Here is a 20,035-nt window from a genome sequence, read left to right as displayed (position 1 = left end):
TGCAGTGGGGGAGGTTTAGGTTGGATATTAGGAAAAACTTTTTCACTAGGAGGGTGGTGAAACACTGGAATGCGTTACCTAGGGAGGTGGTAGAATCTCCTTCCTTAGAAGTTTTTGAGGTCAGGCTTGACAAAGCCCTGGCTGGGATGATTTAATTGGGGATTGGTCCTGCTTTGAGCAGGGGGTTGGACTAGATGACCTCCTGAGGTCCCTTCCAACCCTGATATTCTATGATTCTGTGATATGGGATTGATGTCTTTTAGTGGCAATATATTCCCAAGTAATATCATAAATATAGTGGCCTCATAAAGTATTTGTGAGAAAGGTTAGAAGAAATCTCCATTCTGGACTCACTTTCCAATTGATACAAAAGTGTCTAGAATTTTTTAAACCTGGAACTCTAGAGACTTTGGAAATAGCCCAAATTTGGCAACTTTCAGGGTATGCTGCAAAAAACACCAGTTTAACAGGCTTGGGTTTTGCTTCCTAGATGATGTAATAGGTACGTGGCTGGCTGTCAAGTTCCTGTGGAACAGGTTTTAATGCTGTTGAAGTTTAATTTAATTGTACTTACTTTATTATTAATTCATGTTAAGGTACCTAGAGCTTTGCATAGGTGTCTTTGGTGTTCATTTGAAAATGAAATAAATAAATTTCACAGCAAATTGCTGGGTGCATCTGTTCCCTTGGGATTTCTCTTTTATTGTTTATTTATCTCATTTCTAATGGTGGACTCTATTCTATCTGTGTTCATTATATTGAGAGGGCCTAGTTTTCAAAAAGAGTTCAGTACCCATAAGCTCTAATTGAGAACAGTAGGAACAATAGCAGCATTAGCGTCCTGAGCACTTTTGAAAATCTGGACTTGAGTTTATTGTGAGCTGTTAATTATAGTAGTATGTTATATTGTACTGCATTAGTCTGTAGGCTATATTCTATTGTATGCTGCCTGAAAGCCTTTGTATCTGAATTTTAACTGTGTTAAAGGATTTTTACCCTGGAATTTTAATTTTATAGTGTTGGGGGCTTGAGAGTAACTGTGTTAAAAGAAATAAACATTACAAACAGCTAAATAGCTTAATAATTTAGTAAATACAGAAACAATCAGTATACTTTTTGCAATTACAATGTACCATAAAACAACATAACAAGGAAAATCTTACTACACTGTACACATGAAGCAATTAAAATAGAATTTCAGTGGTTTGAGCATTAGCCTGCTAAACCCAGTTGTGAGTTCAATCCTTGAAGGGGCCATTTAGGGATTTGGGGCAAAAATTGGGGATTGGCCCTGCTTGGAGCAGGGGGTTGGACTAGATGACCTCTTGAGGTCCCTTCCAACCCTGATATTCTATGATTCTATGACAGCTGAGTGGAGTGAGGCACTCCCAGCAATGGGGCTGCCATGTGCTCAGGACAGAATAGAGAATTTCAACACAGAGTGGAATATCATATGATGAATGAATGAAGATATGACTTCAACATTAATTTAAGTTTCCCATTTTCCCAAAAGATCTTTAATGCTCTTGCCATTCAGATCACTGTGAGAATCCATCTCATCTCAAAATAAAACCTATTTTGGTTTCCAAGCTGACTGAAATGCAAGAAGTAAATAAACAACAGAAAGAGTGAAAAGTAAATTGCATTTTTAAAAAAATTGTTCAGGTTTAATAGGACTTGTGAACACAGAGAAATTGACCAGAATTGCTCCTCCCCATGTGGACACTATTCCAGAATAAGAGTCAATCTATTACCAAATAATGAGGATTCTTCCAAAGTGGAATAAGTATTCTGAAATAAAATCTTTTTTTTTCCAAAGTAGAATATCTAGATAGGGAGCTATTCTAGTCAATTTCCCCTAGGTGGCAAGCTAGTAATCCAAGGTATTATTAGTAACATAAGAAAGGAAATGTGCTTAAAAGGTGTTTTAAACTGTCCATACCTATGCTATTGATGGACATGAGGCTTCTCAGATGTCATTTTTGTGTTATTCATCTCAGGTGAGAGCTGCATTTACTGGACCAACAGAAGACACAGCAAGATTCTGCCATCTGTCAGTTACCCATTTGAGGGTAACAGGTGTAACTGAGGGTTGAATTTAGCCCATTCTGTGGAAAATGTCAGCTGACTGTAGTGGGAAAACACATTCTGTACTGTAGCTACTATAGTGACATTCACCCACATACCCAAATACACTAGAGTCACCAGGAAAGAGCATGATTCAGGCAGCTCTGTGTCTCAAAAGTGACCAGGAGAGTAGGCAAAAAATAGTCTTTGTGATTTTCAAAAATGAAAACAATCAAAAAAATTCATGGAATTTTTGAAAAATTCAGAACCCAGAAGAATGAAAATGCCTTGAAATTTTTTAAATTTAATTTTTTTTAAAAAAAGTTGTTATTTTTCAACCAGCTCTAATAAACTAGACCTTTTGCTTCAGGGATTAGACGGAATTTATTCCTGCATCTTAGTCTCAGGAATCCACAATACAGTCCTCTCCCAAACAATTCAGAAAGATTCTGTACTTCCTCTCTTTTTGCCATGCTTTTTAGCACATCCCAGTTGGAAGGCTGTCCCCACAGGACCGGCAGCGTATGTTTCAGAATAAAACAAAGCTATTTTCTCAACAATTGATTATTATTAAGAAAAAATCAGCATGCATCTGTAACAGGGAAAGGAACAGTATAACTCACTACACATGAGAGATAACCTTTCAATTTACAGGAAAATGAGAAAGTGTTTGAAATCTGTATTAGCAAAATCTGCCATTCTGAGCATGCTGTGCATCTAGCATGTGTTTGTTCTTAGCAGAGCTTGAAGACTTCAGGGAGCATTATCGGGATCTAAAAAAAAAAAAACTCTACACAGAGCAAAAAAATGTGGAGTAATACTTCACTTTTCTGGGAAAAATCTTTAATAGCTGTGGCCATCATGTCTCTTTAAACGGTTAGTACTAAAGGAGAATCAAGAGGTGATTAACCAGTGTGAACCAGTGAGAATCTCAAAAATCTGGCTTCAGGTTGTACACTACAGAAATGTGCACTGATCTCTCTGTACTATGTGAAAATTAAGGTATGCATAATGAGTTGAAGAATATAGCAATTATTTATGAAAAAACATCAAAAAAATCCTTCTCTTTTCTTTATGACTGGGAGTCTTGTTTTCTCTTCTTCGTATCTTTGTGCTGTCTCCATGTATTTTATGCTCAATAGCATAATCAGCAGAAATTATCAATGGGCTTGATCTCATGCATATTGAAGTCAATGAAAATTCCCATCGGTCTTAATGAAAACAGGAGCCAGGCAGGCCCAACATCAGGTAATAATCACTATTAAACCTACCTTAATCATAGACTTAGAATTTAAGGTCAGATGGCACCATTATATCATCTTGTCTAATCTCATGTATATCGCAGGCCATTATATGTCAACCCATTACCCCTGTATTGAACCCAACAATTTGTATTTAACTAAAGTATAAACTTGTGTTTGGCTAAAGCATACCTTCAAGAAAGTCATTCAGTCTTGGTTTGAAAGCAAAATGATGGATAAACCACCACTAGATAGTTTGTCCCAATGGTCAATAACCCTCACTATTAAAAATGTGTGCCTTATTTCTAAAGTGAATTTGTCTGTCTTCAGCTTCCAGCCCTGGGTGTCTTGTTATGCCTTTTCATGCTAGATTAAGGATCCCATTGTTCCTGGTATAGTCTCCCCATGAAGATACTCATACACCATAATCAAGCTATCTCTGAGTCTTATTTTTGATAAATTGAACAGATTAAGCTCTTTTAAATATTTCATTGTAAGACATTTTTTCCAGCCCTTGAATAATTTTTGTGGCTCTTTTGTGCACTCTCTCCAATTTTTCAACATCCTTTTAAACCTTCTAAGGACTTTTATTTGTTTGTTTCCCTCCCTTTTTCATTGTGTGATTTTATTTATTTGCTTTAGGAAGAGAAAGATACAGAAGCATATAGAAAGGGTATTTTGCTTGTACATATTACACTTCAGCCTCAGTATCAGCATAAACTTGGAGGACCAGATCTCAAGCTAATGTAAATAGAAATAACTCCATTGTGTAGTTATGCTGATTTACACCAGCTGTGGAACTGTCATGGAATTTTTATTCCCAATGTTGATAAAAGCTAGCTTTGGGGGTATTCTCTCTGTGAAAAGGGGCCAGTTTGTGTTACTGAGTGCAAGCGTGCATGCACACATACAAAGATTAGGCAGTTTATTAAAACAGCTTTTCTTGTTTGCTTCCCCTGAGATCTATATGACTAGCTTGTTCTTCAGTGTCAGTCCAGTTGCTTTTGAATTTTGTTATTGCAAACTGCAGATTTATGCAAATCTCTTTTTTATTTTTTTTAAAAAAGAGAGAGAGATGTTTATCCACTCTGCAATGGCGTGCAAGGAATAAGTGCCTCCAATAATTGTCTTTGGCCAAACGCTGCTTGCCTTAATTACAAAGATGGGCCCATTGGAGTCAAAGGGACAAAAAACCCTGTCCTTTGAGAAGTGTGTAACTGTCACTGAATGAAAGCAGGATTGTATGCATGTATCGTAGGGCAGAACTTAGCTCAGTAGGACAACTCACATGAGTTGAGATGAGTAGGATTTCACCCATTAAAAGGATATATACCTTCAATCACAGTGGACTTCAATAGATGTTGTGGGTTCTCTAGAGCAATCCATTCTGACCCAATCCTCCTTCCATTGAATCTAGTGACATTCACTTCAGTGGAAGCAGGATCGGGCACTTAAACAGAAAGTGCAGCCTAAAACATTGTCAAATACAATGTATTTTGTAACAAAGCCCAACATAAAACTGATTGTCAAATAAAAAGCATTTTTCAAACAATAATTGCTCTTGGCTTCCCAAAGTGTCAGCTCTGGAATTTTTGATTTCCTTTCTGCCTGGTCTATTTTCTCTTTTGTGTACAAATAAATCATTTTTTCACATTTTCCCTTTACACCGCCAGGGTAATTGGAAGGGCTTCAACAAGGCACATTGTTCTAGCCTATTGTGTGAGACTAACTAAAAGTGTTAGTTCAATGTCATCTTTAAATATCTTTCAGTGGCTGCTTAAATCACTAGCCTTGTATAACACAGTTGCTGACTACTCAAAAGCCCTTAAAAAGGTTGCTCCATGTTGGTATTTCATAGTATTGAACAGAAAAGAAACTAAGACTTCCATCCTGAGCATTGTGAAAAGAGCTAAAAATAGAGCAAAAGTCACCTACACCAGGATTTTGCAATCTTTTTCTGGGCAACATGAACGATTCATTGAAGTAACTTTTGGTTACTGGCTCCCTAACTTTGTGGACAGCTATTCAGCACGTTGCCTGGATAGACTAGAGCTTTCTTTGAATAGAAGAGCCTGAGGTTCCAAGTTAAAGGCAATGACAAATAGAGACCAAAATGTGTCTCATGAAACTCTATCATTTCCCCCACTCTAACTGACACCATGAGATCCTAGTAAACTCAGGAACCGCTTTCGAAGTCTGTGAGGCCAGAAATCTGAAGGGACCCGACCTGGACAGATTCTGGCCAATGATTTGCAGTGCCTCAGGTTTCGGGTGCCCTAGGCGGGACCCATTAAAGGGGGTCTGACTTTTAGGAAGTCCTGAGCACCTGCCCTCTCAAATCACCCGTGGCCGGCCCCGGACTGCGCTAAGGCGCGGAACAGACGCAGGCGGGGGCTGGGATATGAGGGGGGTTGTACCACCCAAGCAACTCACAGCCCGCCTCAGGCTGAGCGCACTCACTGCGGGCGGGAACGCGGCTCTCCGCCGCGCGGCGGGGCTGCTCTCCTCAGCAGGCGACTTTGCCGCTTCAGGGCCGAGCGGGACCAGGGGGGCCGCTCCTCTGTGCCCAGTCCCTGCGCTGCTCCCGCTCCCACACTCCCGCCTGCCGGTCCCCGCCTCCCGCCGGCCGGCCAGTGGAGGAGGGGACGGGGCGGGGGATGCAGCCCGCCCTGGAGTTGCTCCGGCAGCTCGCGCAGAGGCTCCAGAGCCCGACTCGCCTTCCGAGCCGGCAGCGCCCAGCGAGCGGCTTCCCGGGCCGGGCCGGGATGGCGCGTACCTGTGCCGTGCCGCGCCCTCAGCCCAGGGACCTGCCCTGGCTCAACCTCTCCAGCAGCCCGGCGGCGCTGGGCAACGCGTGCGCGGCCGGCGCGGGGCAGCTGCTTCAGCACCACGGCCAGTTCTCCGCCGGCCTCTCGGTGCTGCTGGCCACGCTCATGGGGCTGCTGGTGCTGGCCACCGTGCTGGGCAACGCGCTGGTCATCCTGGCCTTCGTGGTGGACCGGAGCCTCCGCACCCAGGGCAACTTCTTCTTCCTCAACCTGGCCCTCGCCGACCTCCTCGTGGGTGAGTTCTGCGCCCGGCGGCGCGCCCGCGGGAGCCGGGCCCCGGGACAGGCTGCGGGGCGCGGGCTGGTCGGGACGGCCAGGGGCAGGGCCCGGCCCGCGCTGGGACCCCCGGGCGATGCGGAGCGCGCAGAGAGAGCCAGTCCCTGGGCGCTGCAGCCGGGGTAGGGACCGCTCCCGGGACGGGGCAGGGAGCGGGGCAGCAAGGTGCCCAGCTGGGGTCTGTCCTCAGGTTAAGTCCCTCGGGTTAACGCCCGGGGGGCAGGGCGCGTGCAGACACCGACCCCGCCTTTCCCAGGGCAACAGGGAGCCAGGCTGCAAGCCGCGGCTCAACCCCAGCCAGCTGCCATTAAACGGGTGGGTCCTGCCCCGATGGAAGTGCCGGGCGTTGTAACACAGGAGTACGCGGAGCCGGGGCCCGGGGGTGCTCCTGCGGCGCTGAGCTCTCTGTCCGCAGGTGGCTTCTGCATCCCTCTCTACATCCCCTACGTGCTGACGGGCGAGTGGAAGTTCGGCAAGGGCTTGTGCAAGCTGTGGCTGGTGGTGGATTACCTGGTGTGCACCGCCTCCGTCTTCAACATTGTCCTCATCAGCTTCGACAGATTCATTTCCGTTACCAAAGCGGTAAGGGACAGAGCCCTTCTACCATGACTGGAGCTCTACGCCCCTAGCTCAGCCTGGAGCTTAGGGGGAGACTCCTGGGTTAAAAAGGATGAGATCAGACATGCTAATAAATGCAAAAGAGAATGTGGGTTTTTGAGGCTGTCACTGCCTCGCCTGGTCAGCACGGTCTGCATTACCACTGCTTGCCAACCGTGCTCCAGCCAGCTCACGGGGACTGAATGCTACCTTAGCAAAACAAAGCAAAGCTTAGAGTGGTTTGGTTTGAGTCTTTAATTTAGGAGGAACTTGAACCTTAACAGACAGTTCACAGAGGGACGTAGATTAGCTGCCTGGAGGCTGGGTTAGAACAAGGGCAGAGAGGTATAGTCTCATTCACAAAAGGGTATGTCTACACTTTGAAATTAGGTCAAATTTATAGAAGTTGTTTTTTTAGAAAGTGTTTTTATACAGTTGATTGTGTGTGTCCCAAGGGTTGGGGTAGTGGTGGCTACACCCGCTAGAATGGCATGCAGTTCATCATAGAAGCAGCATGTCTGTGGCTTTGAACCGGAGCAGCCTGTTTGCCTCTCTGGTTTTTTGGTAGGCTTGCCTGAGCTCTTTAATTTTCACACGCACTGCTATGGGTCCCTGTTACAGCCTCTGTCCTTCATGCCCTTGGAGATTTTTTCAAATGTTTTGGCATTTTGTTTTTTCAAACAGAGTTCTGCCAGCACAGATTTGTTTCCCCATACAGTGATCAGATCCCATACCTGGCCAAACAGGAAATGAAATTCAAAAATTGGCAGGCCTTTCCCTGTCTACCTGGCCAGTGCATCTGAGTCAAGAGCACTGTCCAGAGTGGTCACTATTGAGCACTTAGGGATAGCTCCTGGAGGCCAATACCATTGAATTGCGTCCACACGACCGCAAATTCAATCCAGCAAGGCCAATTTCAGCGCTAATCCCCTCATTGCTGGTGGAGTAAAGAAAAAGATTTTAAGAGCCCTTTAAGTAAAAAAAAAAAAAAAAAAGGGCTTCGTTATGTGGACGGGTGCAGGGTTAAATCGAGGTAACGCTGCTAAATTTGACCTAAACTCATAGTGTAGACCAGGCCAAAGAAGCAGTTGTACTTGCCTGTACAAGCCATGATACAAATACTAATTAAAGGCCACAACAGGCATGTGAAGCAGGGAAGTTCCCTCTCCCTCATTTTATAGCAAGTCAAGGACCAGCATAGGATTACAATCACTGTTCCCTCTAAACTGTGTATGTGCATGTGCACAGATCCTAAACCCCGCGCACACAGTGAAACACTGCCCGCACCCAAATTTGCACAGAAGCACAATAATTTACACAGAAGAAAGTTTTTGCACACACAGCCTGTCAACAATTTGCACAGAAGAATTTTTTTTGTGCACAGGGCCTGTCAAAAATTAGAGGAAACATTGATTACAATTCAGGCTTCTGACCCCGCCCCCCCTTTGCCCATTGCTATAGCCCTCACTTCTCTCAATATTTGGGCGTTCACTGAAATACACATTGTGGATTGAGAACAGTCATTTTGCAGAAATAGCATGCACCTTCTTGCCTGGCCAAGTTTTCCTTTTGTCCTTCATGTCATTGCTTTTCTTTGGGAAGCAGGAAGTTTTCCCAACATATTGATTTTCATATCCAGTTTATTACAAGTCACAGACTGAGGCACTAATATTTGGAAGACATGTGGGGACCTAATAATTTTTGGTGATCATAACCTGTCATACCAAAATTAAACATTACAGCCTTTCCTACAGTTTAGTAAGTGTGTACGGAGGTGTTCTGTAAACTCAACTCATCACTTGAAAATGTAATACAAGTTACTTAACTAATGCCACAGAAGAAAATATAAAAACTAAGAAATGAAAATTCACTCCCACAATATCCCTCAAGCAGGCATCACAACTACAGCAACACACATGCGACCTCTGACTGGGGCTAGAATAGGATCCTTTCCTCAAGAATTCATATGTTTCATGCAGTCCGCAGCAGCCTTAGTCTAGCAGCTCTTAGGAATGGTGCAAGGTGCAATTCTTTTTGCACAGAACATGGACAAGCAAACAGCTAGAAGGGTGTCTCTTTTATTAAATGGTGGGTGTTGGAAAGGGAGTAGCAGGAATAGCTTTGGTTTGTTACAATGTGTTTAGTAAGGAAAGTTTTTCATTTTTGTGTGCCCAGCATGTACAACAAAAATAAAACAGGAATCCTTAACATTGTAGTTATAGGTTATTGGATTGTTCTGGGGAGCACAATCATTTGTTACTTTTTTCATTGCTTAGGTGAGTTACAGAGCTCAGAAGGGAATGACTAGAAATGCTGTATTAAAGATGATAATCGTATGGATTGCAGCTTTTCTTCTCTATGGACCAGCCATCATCAGTTGGGAGTATATTGCTCAAAAAACTATCCTCCCTGAAGGAGAGTGCTATGCTGAATTCTTCTACAATTGGTATTTCCTAATGATTGCTTCCACTATTGAATTCTTTACGCCTTTCATTAGCGTTACATACTTTAATATAAGCATTTACATCAACATAAGGAAACGCACTCCCATGAGAAATGAAAACCTAGCACCTGATCAAGAGGACTGTGAAACAAGTTTCCAAGGGAAAAAAAGAGAGCATGTAATATTTTTTGTAAAACCTACTGCCAGACAGAGAGATAAGAAAAGAAGAGCAAGTAGCCTTTCACCCACTAGACCCTGTAGTTCAAAGCTCAGCCTATGTAAACTTGATAACCAGACCCTAGATTTTAATGTCAGTCAAGATTTACCACCCTTACAGGTGGATGTTGAGACTAAAGAACCCAGGGGCAGTCTTTACAAAGCTATAGAAAACATTTGCAACACCACAAGAAGAACAGATATTGCCAACAGCATGGCAAACAGAGTTAGACTTTCCCGGGACAAACGAGTAGCCAAGTCTTTAGCAATTATTGTCTGTGTGTTTGGTTTGTGTTGGGCTCCTTATACACTTCTGATGATCATTAGAGCAGCTTGTCATGGGCAATGTGTGCATCATTCTCTCTACGAGACTTCATTTTGGCTTCTGTGGCTGAACTCAGCCATTAACCCTGTTTTATACCCACTGTGCCACATGAGCTTTAGAAAAGCTTTTATAAAACTGCTGTGTCCTGGTAAGGCTAAAATTCATCCCCGCATTTTTATGTAAAAATATATAAGAAAAATGAGCTTGTTATGTAGAAACACTAATTGCTTCTAAAAGGAACCTACTAGTGCTGCTTTGGTTTAGGTCCATGAATTAGGACTACCCCTGGTTACTTTAAGTCAGGGTAGACTTAGGAGAATTTAAAGATCAATAAAAATACAAATAAATCAGAGAAAGATTTATAACATTGCAATGCTAATGCATCACAACCAGAAAGTGATCCTATCTAGTCTGTTTTCATTCAAAGCAGAATGACATGCAAAAAGGCAAACAGCATTCCTATGAAAAAAATAAAGTAAGAGTTTGCAAAGTCTTTCACCTTTAAAACTTTCAGGTGTTAACAGGTTAGGATTTTTTCTTAAAATATGATCTATAACCTGATAAAATTCCCTTTAATTACTTTGCAATGATAAAGTGTAGACGACATCTGCAGGCCATAAAAATTCAGAGTACAGAAAGTAAAAATACTGCAAGAATTAATGTAAGCTAAAAAATAGAGTCGAGTTTGAAAAAAAGATGTATTTTTCAGAAGGAAGAAACTGGTTAAATTTACAGTATTTTTATCCATCCACTGATTTATCCCTCCATTAAAATAATCAAAATGTACAAAGTTTAAGAAAAGATAAGCTGTGTGTGGACCTATCAACGTGTAAGCAGTATTGCACCAAATTACTGTATGTACATTTATAAACCATGCTGCACTAAGGACCTAATTCAAAATTCACTAAAGTCTTCCTTGGCTGAAGTGAGTTTTGGATAGGGGACCAAATATCTGTGCATGTTTTTAAAAAGAATATCACACCATCGTGCTCTTGCTTGTGTATAATGCCATACCTAAAACACAGCAGCCTATCTATTTTATACCTATGTAAGTCTATAAAACAGAGTTAAAACTAAGTGAATACAGAACAATCACGAATGAATAAAATGTATTTGATAAGTAACAGAAAGGTTTAAGAGTTATTAACACTGGATGGGTATACGGAAATGTGTACTACTCTAAATATGAATGTTGATGTTGCTTATTTTGGGGCTATTGAGAGAAGAGATTAATAGAAGGAAGAAAAATGTGGGCTCATAAGAGTCTAATTCTAGTTTTGTTATTTTGTCATGTTAGCAGTCTGTTAGTACAGAGTCCAGCATAATGTCAATGGGCATTAGGGTCAAAGTTGCAGAGAAATATAAACATGTGCTCCAATTACATGTGGTAGTATAACAGTATATATTTACCCTACAGGCATCTTTTTAAATCTATGAACAGTGCTTAAAGTGATCCTAAATGTTTTTATACATCTCACTATCCACAATGATGGTCTCAAATAAAAATTAGTATTAGACTAAAATTGATTTCCTGCTACTGCAAGATTTTAAGTGAATGAAAATATGTTTAGACAGATATTGGCTGAAATTCATTTTTAAAAACTCAAATCTTTCAAAGCCTAGTTATATACAGTCAGATCAGACACATTCAGTGAAAATCCAGGGAAACACCCCCAAAATAAAGTAAAAAAAATATAAACATGCAGTCTGAATCCTTCAAAATGTACATCCTTTTGCAGATAAAAATGGTTTGCCTTTTTTAAAGACTGTGTCCAGTGGCCCATCAGAAAGTTACCAGTGGTAAGTGAAACTATTGACACATCAGGCCCAATACAAATCCTTACTAATCTTTTATTCAAGTCCACCTCCTACCCTCCCATCCCCATCTCATCCAGCGAAGACTGTTCTCCGCAGAGTCTCTACCCAGGCGGGGCTTAGGAGATGGCAATAGGAAAAAAAAGACATTGAAAAAAATCTCCTTTTCTCAAATATTCGTATGGGAAACACTACCAATCAAGCACTTATATTATTTGGAGCAAATCCTGTCCCTAGAGGACAGCCATGCTGTGCATTGAGGCAGGCAGGGGAGAGAGAATGACCAGCCATGGAATGTCAGTGCATAGCCATTCCATAACCAATGAGGTAGTTGTGTAGCTCATCTAGATAATACTTTGTCCTGCCATGAGAGCAGGGAATTCCCTTCCAGGCCTATGAAATACCAGTCCCACTACTCTCGCCCTCCTAAACCTATCTGTGAGAGTGAAATGCAGGAAGCCCCCACAGAAGACAGAGCTCCACAGCATGCTCCCCAGGCCCACAAAAAGATACTGCAGTGGTTCTGCTGCGTTCAGGTGTGTCTGTGTTAATTGGAGAGGTGAAAGCATGATTTGGTTTTTTACCTTTTCAGTTCTCTCATCTTTCTCCCTTCACCTCAATGGGACAAGTCAAATATCGCTGGACACACTGAATGCCAGTCACATCTTCTACACTTTAAGCACACTGATCTGAGCAGTGAAACCCATGAAAGGATCAGTTTCTTAGCTTGCAGGAGAATGTCCCCCCATGAGCATCCTGTGTTGTTTTGCAACTACTTCCCCATTGACAAACTGAAAAAAAATCAGTAGGTGAATAGCAGTATTCATATTTGTCCATTACCATAGCAGACACACGTTAATCAGCTGTTAAGACCCATCTTGTATTATATGCGGCCTGTGAACCACTGTTTTGAAATCTGTTACTTACAGTAAACTTATTTTTTTTAACAAGTTTTATTAAATTAATTGTTTAAGTCATAAAATAGCCTACTTAATACTTATAGCAGCAGCCTGGTTCCAGCATACATGGTTACTTTGGAAACAGAAAGGGACATGGTAAAATGGACCTATTCCCAAGACTCTGTTAATTGTGCTCTTACTTGGATATGCTTCATGAAGATCTAGCAGATGGGCCTTTAGGACTCCTAGGAGCAGGATAGGGTCTGTATTGTAAAACAAACGGTGACTCTTATTTCTTAGCTCCACACCACCATCACCTACAAACTCTTACGATAAAGATGACTCACTAAACTTTTCAGACTGAAGATTCGCTAGCGCTACAGAATAGAAGTTATGTTCACAGCTTTCTAGCATAAAAGTTTGTAGACAGACTGTTCTTGGAAGGCCAAAAGATGCCAACAATAAACTTTTCCATAGAGGGCACAACTGGTAATTTGTAATCAGTGCATCTCTTGCAGATTTTGAGGCACAGCATAAGGTATCCTTTCCAGAGCTCCACTATTAAGAAATTATACATTTAATAAAGGCACCCATCACCATAGCACAGAATCTGCAGGATCAAATCAGTTGCCTGGATTGCCAGAGATTTCTAGGTGGTGTTCTCTCACATGCATTAGCATGTCAACATAAACTTCTATACTAATTGCCCAAATGGGTCTACTGCTGCTATTTGTACAAGGCTAATAAAACAGTTTTTGGTAGACATTGGGACTGACTATTAGTCCTTAAATTGAGTCAGGATCAGGCAGAGGACAGAATTTTTAGTGAAATTCTGTTGCAGAATGAGACCACCAGTTTCTTAGACTGACTAGCAGCTAGCCCATTAGCCAATTTTGTAAGCCTCCTGATCTACTTTTAATTTTCCTCACCCCTTAATGGATAGGGTATCAGGCTGGGTACTTCCTTTAAATTCTAGTGGGGTATTTTATTGTATGACAAATCTCACAATAGGTATTCTATAAAACAAAAAATATATACACACAAACTTTGAGCCAGATGCTAATAAGTGAATGTGGGTTAGTGTTTCTTGGCTGAATTCTGATGTTAGGTAGCCATTTTATAATCCTGCCATCTGTATTCATTGAAACACCAGTGTATGCTCTCCCCATTAGTTTGAGTTAAACACACTTAGATTTTATGACCCCACCTGTGATTCAAGAAATTTACTTTTGCTTTTATTGTAACAAACATTAAATGCAACAGCAGACAGACATAAAACCAGAGTTAATAGCAACTTTATTGTTTCAATGGTGCAAAATCATGATACTGAATAAACTTGTGTAATGCATTTTCCCCTAAATTTACAATGGTTATACATATACTATATAGATCACAATTTCTCTATTTTTTTATACTATTTGAAACAAAATTATCTTGATAAATACGCCCTGTGCACAGTACTGGCCCTCACTGAATGTCACAGAGCCCTAATATGTAAAATATAATTTTTGTTTCTGAGCATGGTGTTTTAAAACTCTCTAAACATGCATTAATATATTCTAGTTTTTAGGGAAAATATTACACTTAGACTTAACTTGCACTAAAAGAAAAGCTCAAGCAGAACCCAACAAACAATAGCCCCCAAAATCAAACGCTCTATTAAAAAGAAAAAAAAAAATCAGATCACTTTGAGATGGATAGCCACTGTCAGGTTAGAGTTCCATAGTGCTACAGAAGCGACAGTGAACAGAGACAGAAAAGATAGGTCATAACTTGGAATAGAAGAGCCCTAACATGTCATATGAATTTTAAAGAAACAGGTCCAGTCATGCTAACATGATCAAATCTATAGTTGCTGGTCCAATCTGAACACCTTTTAAATTTGTTAACATATTGAACACAAGTGTTTGGAAGTGCTGAACTGAACACATCACATTTAAATGAATTGTAACCTAACTTGGCATTTCTGAAAGGCACAGTCTATTAAATCTATCATAATAAAAAGACATACTGTGTGTAAATGGAAAGACAGAAATAAGTACAGTGTGTGCATGTCTGTGCAAGTGTGTCTTCTTTAAAGGACAAGACCTTCATAAATTGGCCCTTCAGATTCTGGTGATTCCCTCCTCAAACGCAGGTGCTCCAGTGTGTTATGAAAATGTTTGTTAATTTGTTCAGTTTCTTCAGTAGATTCAAGGTTTGGAAGGTCTTCTCGTATCTTTTGTATGAGCTGATTCAAAACCTGAATTGTCACCTACAATAAATATATAAATAGCTAAATCCTACTATTAAATGACAACTGAGCACATTTAATAGAGATCTTAGTTCTTTTTACCCACAGACTTTGCCTCCAAGTAAGTGCAGTTAGGGCACAAGAGAGGTAATCTTGCAGCTCTACCAGAGGCTTGTGTGACAATGATTTTGTACCGCCATTTACCCATCTTTAAAATAGGTACAATGTTTACCTCACCTCACAGGAGTCTGCAAAGACTAATTCAACAACATTAAAATACTTCAAAATCCCTTGTAAAAAATTATAGGGCCAATTTTTATTTATTTCTAGGAGCTTTTCTAATAACCTTAGACTTAGAGCAGCTTCTATTGTAGAGAAAGCAGTCCCTGAAATCTGGGATTCTCAGTGGCGCTTAAAAAAGTCTGGCATCCAACTCACTGGAATTCAATGGGAATTGAGTATCCTTAAACTCATCCAAAAACCCACCCTAACCTTTACATAAAGTACAAGCCATACACAGGGAATCATTTCCTCCATTGTTAAATGCAGCTGCCTCTGGGGTGAAGCACAGCAACTATTTAACAAGACAGTACTACAGGACAGAAATCTGGAAATCTATTGGATTTAGCATATCACTGTAGTCAGATGTAAGAGAATTGATTTTCACAGCAGGATCTATTGAAAGCGTCAATGCAGTTTGGGCAAACCAGAGGAAAATGCTTCAAATAAATCACAGAAAAGGTAGGTCCTCTGAAACTAAGTTTTGAAGTTGTGCATCTTGGAAGGGTATGTTAATTAAGTACAAAGCAGCCTCTGAAGTATGTTAACCACTGAAACCTAATTAGGCTACAAACCCATGCAACCTGACTTCACAGTAGCATTATCACGAAGCGTACAAACTTCAAAGTTACCCCATACTCATTTTCACAACCACATACCATATTGCATCTGAAATCCATTTAAAGTCAGTATAATACCAGAAGCCCTACTGATAAAATAAAAGTTTGCATGTGAAACAAATTAGAACCAGTTCTCCCACTGGGAAGAATAGCTCAACATTCTCCTCTAACAGTTGTCTCTCTCCTTTCACATGCACACAAGCAAGATGTGCAAAACATGCTATCTACAACTAAATTAAAGTTAAACTTTAGGAGTTGAGTCCTAATAAATTATTATCCAGCCTTAGTTGCTTATTTTATATTCATCTTCACTTACAGCGGGCTAATGGATAATACAAGAACTTTTACTGAACATCTACATTTTATATTATAACCTGCTCTACACCTAAAAATAAGGCTGACCTAGCTACAAATCACCCAGGGCTGTGAAATTTTCAGATCCTATGAGATGTAGTTAGGTCAACCTAATCTCCACTATAGAATACTTCCACTGACCTAGCTACTGCCTCTCGGGGAGGTGGATTACCTACATCGACCAACAATCCTTCTGTCAACATAAGAAGCGTCTACATTACAGCAGCACAGCTCTTTCCTCCATGGAACTAGAGACAAATGGCAATTGCAATGACTTGGAAAAAAGGGGATCTTTTTCACAGACATAGAACTGATCCACTACTTTGTCAACCAAGCAATTCTAAGTAAGAGGTGCTATGAGATGAATTTAGCTCACATCATTAGGAGAGTTGGGTATAAATTGTAGTGTAAGAAAAACTTCAAACAGGGCTCTATTTTAAAGAAAAATCCTATGGTTCTCCATTACATCTTCACTTACCACATCATTTTCCTTTTCATAAAAATAGATGTATCTGTTCAGAATTTCTATAAAAAGCTGAACTTGGAGTGAAGGATCCATGCACTGATTTGCTATCTTTAGAGCCTTTTTCAAGCATTCCATTACTCTCTTTCCTCCGTGAAGCTAAAGATAGAGAAAATAAAATGTTTATACATAGGGACAAACATAAGCCTCCAATACCATTTCAACCAACACCTGAGTGGCCAACAGTCAAAAACACCTGTGTACCAGGAATCTTGCATAGCCTGAGCACAAGGACATGCAAAAACCTACATAAATTCACCCACCTATTAAGACGAATCAAGCACTCCTTGAGATAGAACTATGAATGTACCCAACACTTCTTTTAAAGAGCTTTATATTTACTGTCTCAGATCACTTTATCAGCATACACACTTGCCCACTGGCGTCCACTCTAGCTAAGGTGGCAAAAGCTTTCATTATAAACCCTATGAGTTTATCATCATACTAAAACTTTCTGAAAGAGTCACTAACTGGGCTGAAGTTTGTTGCTTGATCTTTGCAGGAAGGGGCCTTTAAAATTTAATTTGAGAAAAAATCCCTTCAACTACACGAGACTAAAGGGTTAAATTTTCCCCTTTTAAAAATGTAATTACAATCTTTTCTACATATGAAACAAGACCACAGTAAAGTCAGACAAGTATGCAACTTGGTCAAGTCCTCAACAAGGATTGCTGCTTTGAGTCTGAAAAAATGATTTTGGAACCCACTTGGTCATTTTGAAAGTTAACTGTGCAGTATTCACAATAAAATAAGTCTTCAGTAAACCTATAAATGAACACTTCAGTATGGCACTGTGGCTAATTCAGTACTCCCATCCAAAGTCAATAGTTTTTTCTACTATTTTAGGCAATACTGGGTCTGTCCTTAACTACATGCTTTTCAAAATTTGCACTATTCAGCTGTTCATAACATTTTAGTTACAGAGCTTACTTTACTTTGTAGTTCTCATCAAGCCAAGTTTTAGGAAAGTCAAATTTAGTTGTTTTGTAATAGATAATATAAAACAGACTTTACAAGATCATAGCTTATCTAAGGTCTTCATAGACATGAAACCAAAACTCTTAAGAAAGAGTCAGACACCCAAATTCTGGGAAAATACCTAAAATTTGCGTGAATATGCCCTCCTACCTCCTCTCCATTTTTGTCAGTGTTTCGGCCAGACCAAAACAGATGGGCACAGGTGCTTACAGCCCGGCACTGGTCTGGCTTCTTAAGCAGCTTTGAAGCAGCCAGTGCACACTGAGTCCTCAAAGGCTCATGGTTCTCCTCACTGAAGCATTTCATCCTTTCAAATGTTCCAATTATCAAGGTGATTGCAGCCAGCTGTGCTTTTGAATCACTGATTTCATCTTCATACAGAGAGAATGCCTAATACAACCAAGAGAAGAGAAGAGATGAAACAAAGTTACAATTACTGTTCTTTACTGCAATATTAGCAAAGGGAATGTAAGCGTGTGTTCTAAAAGCTCTCTGAAGCTTTGTGGGTGGAATTCCATACACACTTTCAGGCTGAATACTTAGTAAATAGGACAGATTAATTCCAGCATGGATAGAACCAAGCTAGAAAGCCAGAAACTGAAAAAAAAAAAACAAAAAAAAAAAAAACAAGAAAGCTTGTCTAAAGCTACCTAAGAGAGACGAAAAAAACTAAACGAAAAACCTAGTGGCCTACAACAAGTCAGCTTTAAAATACTCTCAAAGCTTTATTAAAGCTTTGTTTAACCTTTAGTTAAAATGCTACTTAAGAAAAGGAGCTTCCTATTACAGACGGCCCTTGGTGCAGGCTCCACTCTATGTCCAGAATATGTAAAATTACACAGGGGAAGAAAGCCAGTAAGGAGTAAATCAGTGACCCTGGGTAGTAAATCCCACTGACATGAATGTATAGCATTAAAACTATTTGTAAAGCAGCAATGCAAGTGTCTCATGAGGAAAAGACCCTCTTATTTAAAAAGACTGGGCACATACATACACACCTGACATCAGTCTCATTTTCATAAAACAAGATTCTATACACAAACTTTTAAAAGTCACACACCAGCCACAATTAGAAAGTGAAGCATAGCACATGCTGAATGTCTCAGCTATCCAGACCTGGCATTGGAAACACAAGGCAATCCGGGGGGTGGGGGGGGGGGATCATCTTTCAAAAGGTTATCAAATGGGGGGGGGGGGTTAAGAGGAAAGAATACGTTGGCCTCAAACATTCATTGTTTTCCAGTAATCTGGTCAATCTGCAGTAAAGTTAGCTCAAGCAGTTATTCAACAGGGATCTATGAAATAAATGAGGTTCATTTTCAGATAAAAGGACTATTTGAAATAAGTTTTGTGGAGTTTAGCAGCAAGACCCAGTATGAAAACTCAACATTGCAACTTCTGAAGCTTATTGTAAATGTCTTGGGGTTGCGTCACATCGGACAGGTAGCTGGAGTTTTGGACTAAACCTAGAAAACTTGTTGAAGCAGCATTTAATGTAGAAGAAGCCCTATTTTCCAATGAAAGGACTGCTGGATCAGCACGTGGCACTGCTGTATTCCAGAAGTTGTTGAATTAAAGCACTTGTTCAGGCAGGGAGAAGCTAAACTTAACATGGGGCTGAAGAAGTAAAAGGGAAGATTTAGGGGTCTCTTCCTGAAGAGGATCAGTTGCTAGAATCACACCTTCAGTGATCTTTGCAGTTAAATGTCAGATTTAATTTCTATAGCCAACCAATAACAAAGACAAACTAGCCACACCAAGTTTTTAAAGCAATGCAGGTGAAGAAAAATATTCAGCAACATCATTGTTACCTGGGACATGAATTCATAGGCCACTGTTTCGTGGTTTTCAAAACTAGTTTCTCCAGCAGCCAGTGCTCCTTGGAGAAAGAGCCGCAGAGGCAGCTCTGCCAATTCTGCTTTGATTAAAGCACTGATGGTCTGATGTGCAAATGAGAAGATCTTCTGGCATTTCTTTTCCCATTTGTCATCCTAAAGAAATACAGTTAAGTCAAAGCTTGGACTAAGCCATTGCAACAGCAAGAAGGGAAAGATTCAGGAAAGGGAAGTAATCAAAACATGATCATTACTCTTCTTCTCTTCCTCTCTCAACTGATCTCACTCAGCTTTGCATACTAATTAAGAAAGCAGAATGTTTAATCACATTAGAGCAGGTTTACCACACAAAATCTGTTTGCACTTCTGTATCCTGGTCTAGAATTCTCATTCGTCTTTCACAGAAAACCTTCCATTTATGACAGTTCAAAAGTAGCACTAAATATGACCTTCCCCACCACATTTTGGAGCTTGACTTTCAGAAATGTATACCCAATTTTTGGGCA

The 20,035-nt window shown here is 40.4% G+C and overlaps 2 protein-coding genes across 2 annotated transcripts in view; one reads left to right on the top strand and one right to left on the bottom strand.

The window, feature by feature from the left end:
- Positions 1-5,965: 5,965 nt before the first annotated feature.
- LOC140896259 (histamine H3 receptor) lies at positions 5,966-11,482 on the top strand. The gene is made up of 3 exons (XM_073307762.1): positions 5,966-6,371; positions 6,828-6,994; positions 9,286-11,482. The coding sequence occupies exons 1-3, from the start codon at positions 5,966-5,968 to the stop codon at positions 10,174-10,176; spliced, it is 1,464 nt and encodes a 487-aa protein (XP_073163863.1). The 3' UTR covers positions 10,177-11,482.
- Positions 11,483-13,986: 2,504 nt separating this feature from the next.
- The window catches only part of VPS35 (VPS35 retromer complex component), a 40,730-nt gene continuing 34,681 nt past the window's right edge, over positions 13,987-20,035 (bottom strand). Inside the window, exons 14-17 of the mRNA XM_073307760.1 lie at positions 19,506-19,685; positions 17,845-18,084; positions 16,672-16,815; positions 13,987-14,961 (exon numbers count right to left, since the gene is read on the bottom strand). Coding sequence (XP_073163861.1) covers positions 14,782-14,961; positions 16,672-16,815; positions 17,845-18,084; positions 19,506-19,685 — 744 coding nt within the window. The 3' untranslated portion in view covers positions 13,987-14,781. The remainder of the gene's footprint in view (positions 14,962-16,671; positions 16,816-17,844; positions 18,085-19,505; positions 19,686-20,035) is intronic.

This window comes from Lepidochelys kempii, chromosome 12, assembly GCF_965140285.1.
Source record: "Lepidochelys kempii isolate rLepKem1 chromosome 12, rLepKem1.hap1, whole genome shotgun sequence".
NCBI classification, from domain to species: Eukaryota; Metazoa; Chordata; order Testudines; family Cheloniidae; genus Lepidochelys; species Lepidochelys kempii.
The sequence above is the reverse complement of the archived record's forward strand: the minus strand, read 5'-3'. Positions and strand labels throughout refer to the sequence as shown.

Coding starts and splice junctions, on each gene's coding strand:
- LOC140896259 (XM_073307762.1), top strand. CDS start 5,966: ATGCAGCCCGCCCTGGAGTTGCTCCGGCAGCTCGCGCAGAGGCTCCAG. Junction 6,372..6,827: donor CCTCGCCGACCTCCTCGTGG/GTGAGTTCTGCG, acceptor CTCTGTCCGCAG/GTGGCTTCTGCATCCCTCTC. Junction 6,995..9,285: donor TCATTTCCGTTACCAAAGCG/GTAAGGGACAGA, acceptor TTCATTGCTTAG/GTGAGTTACAGAGCTCAGAA.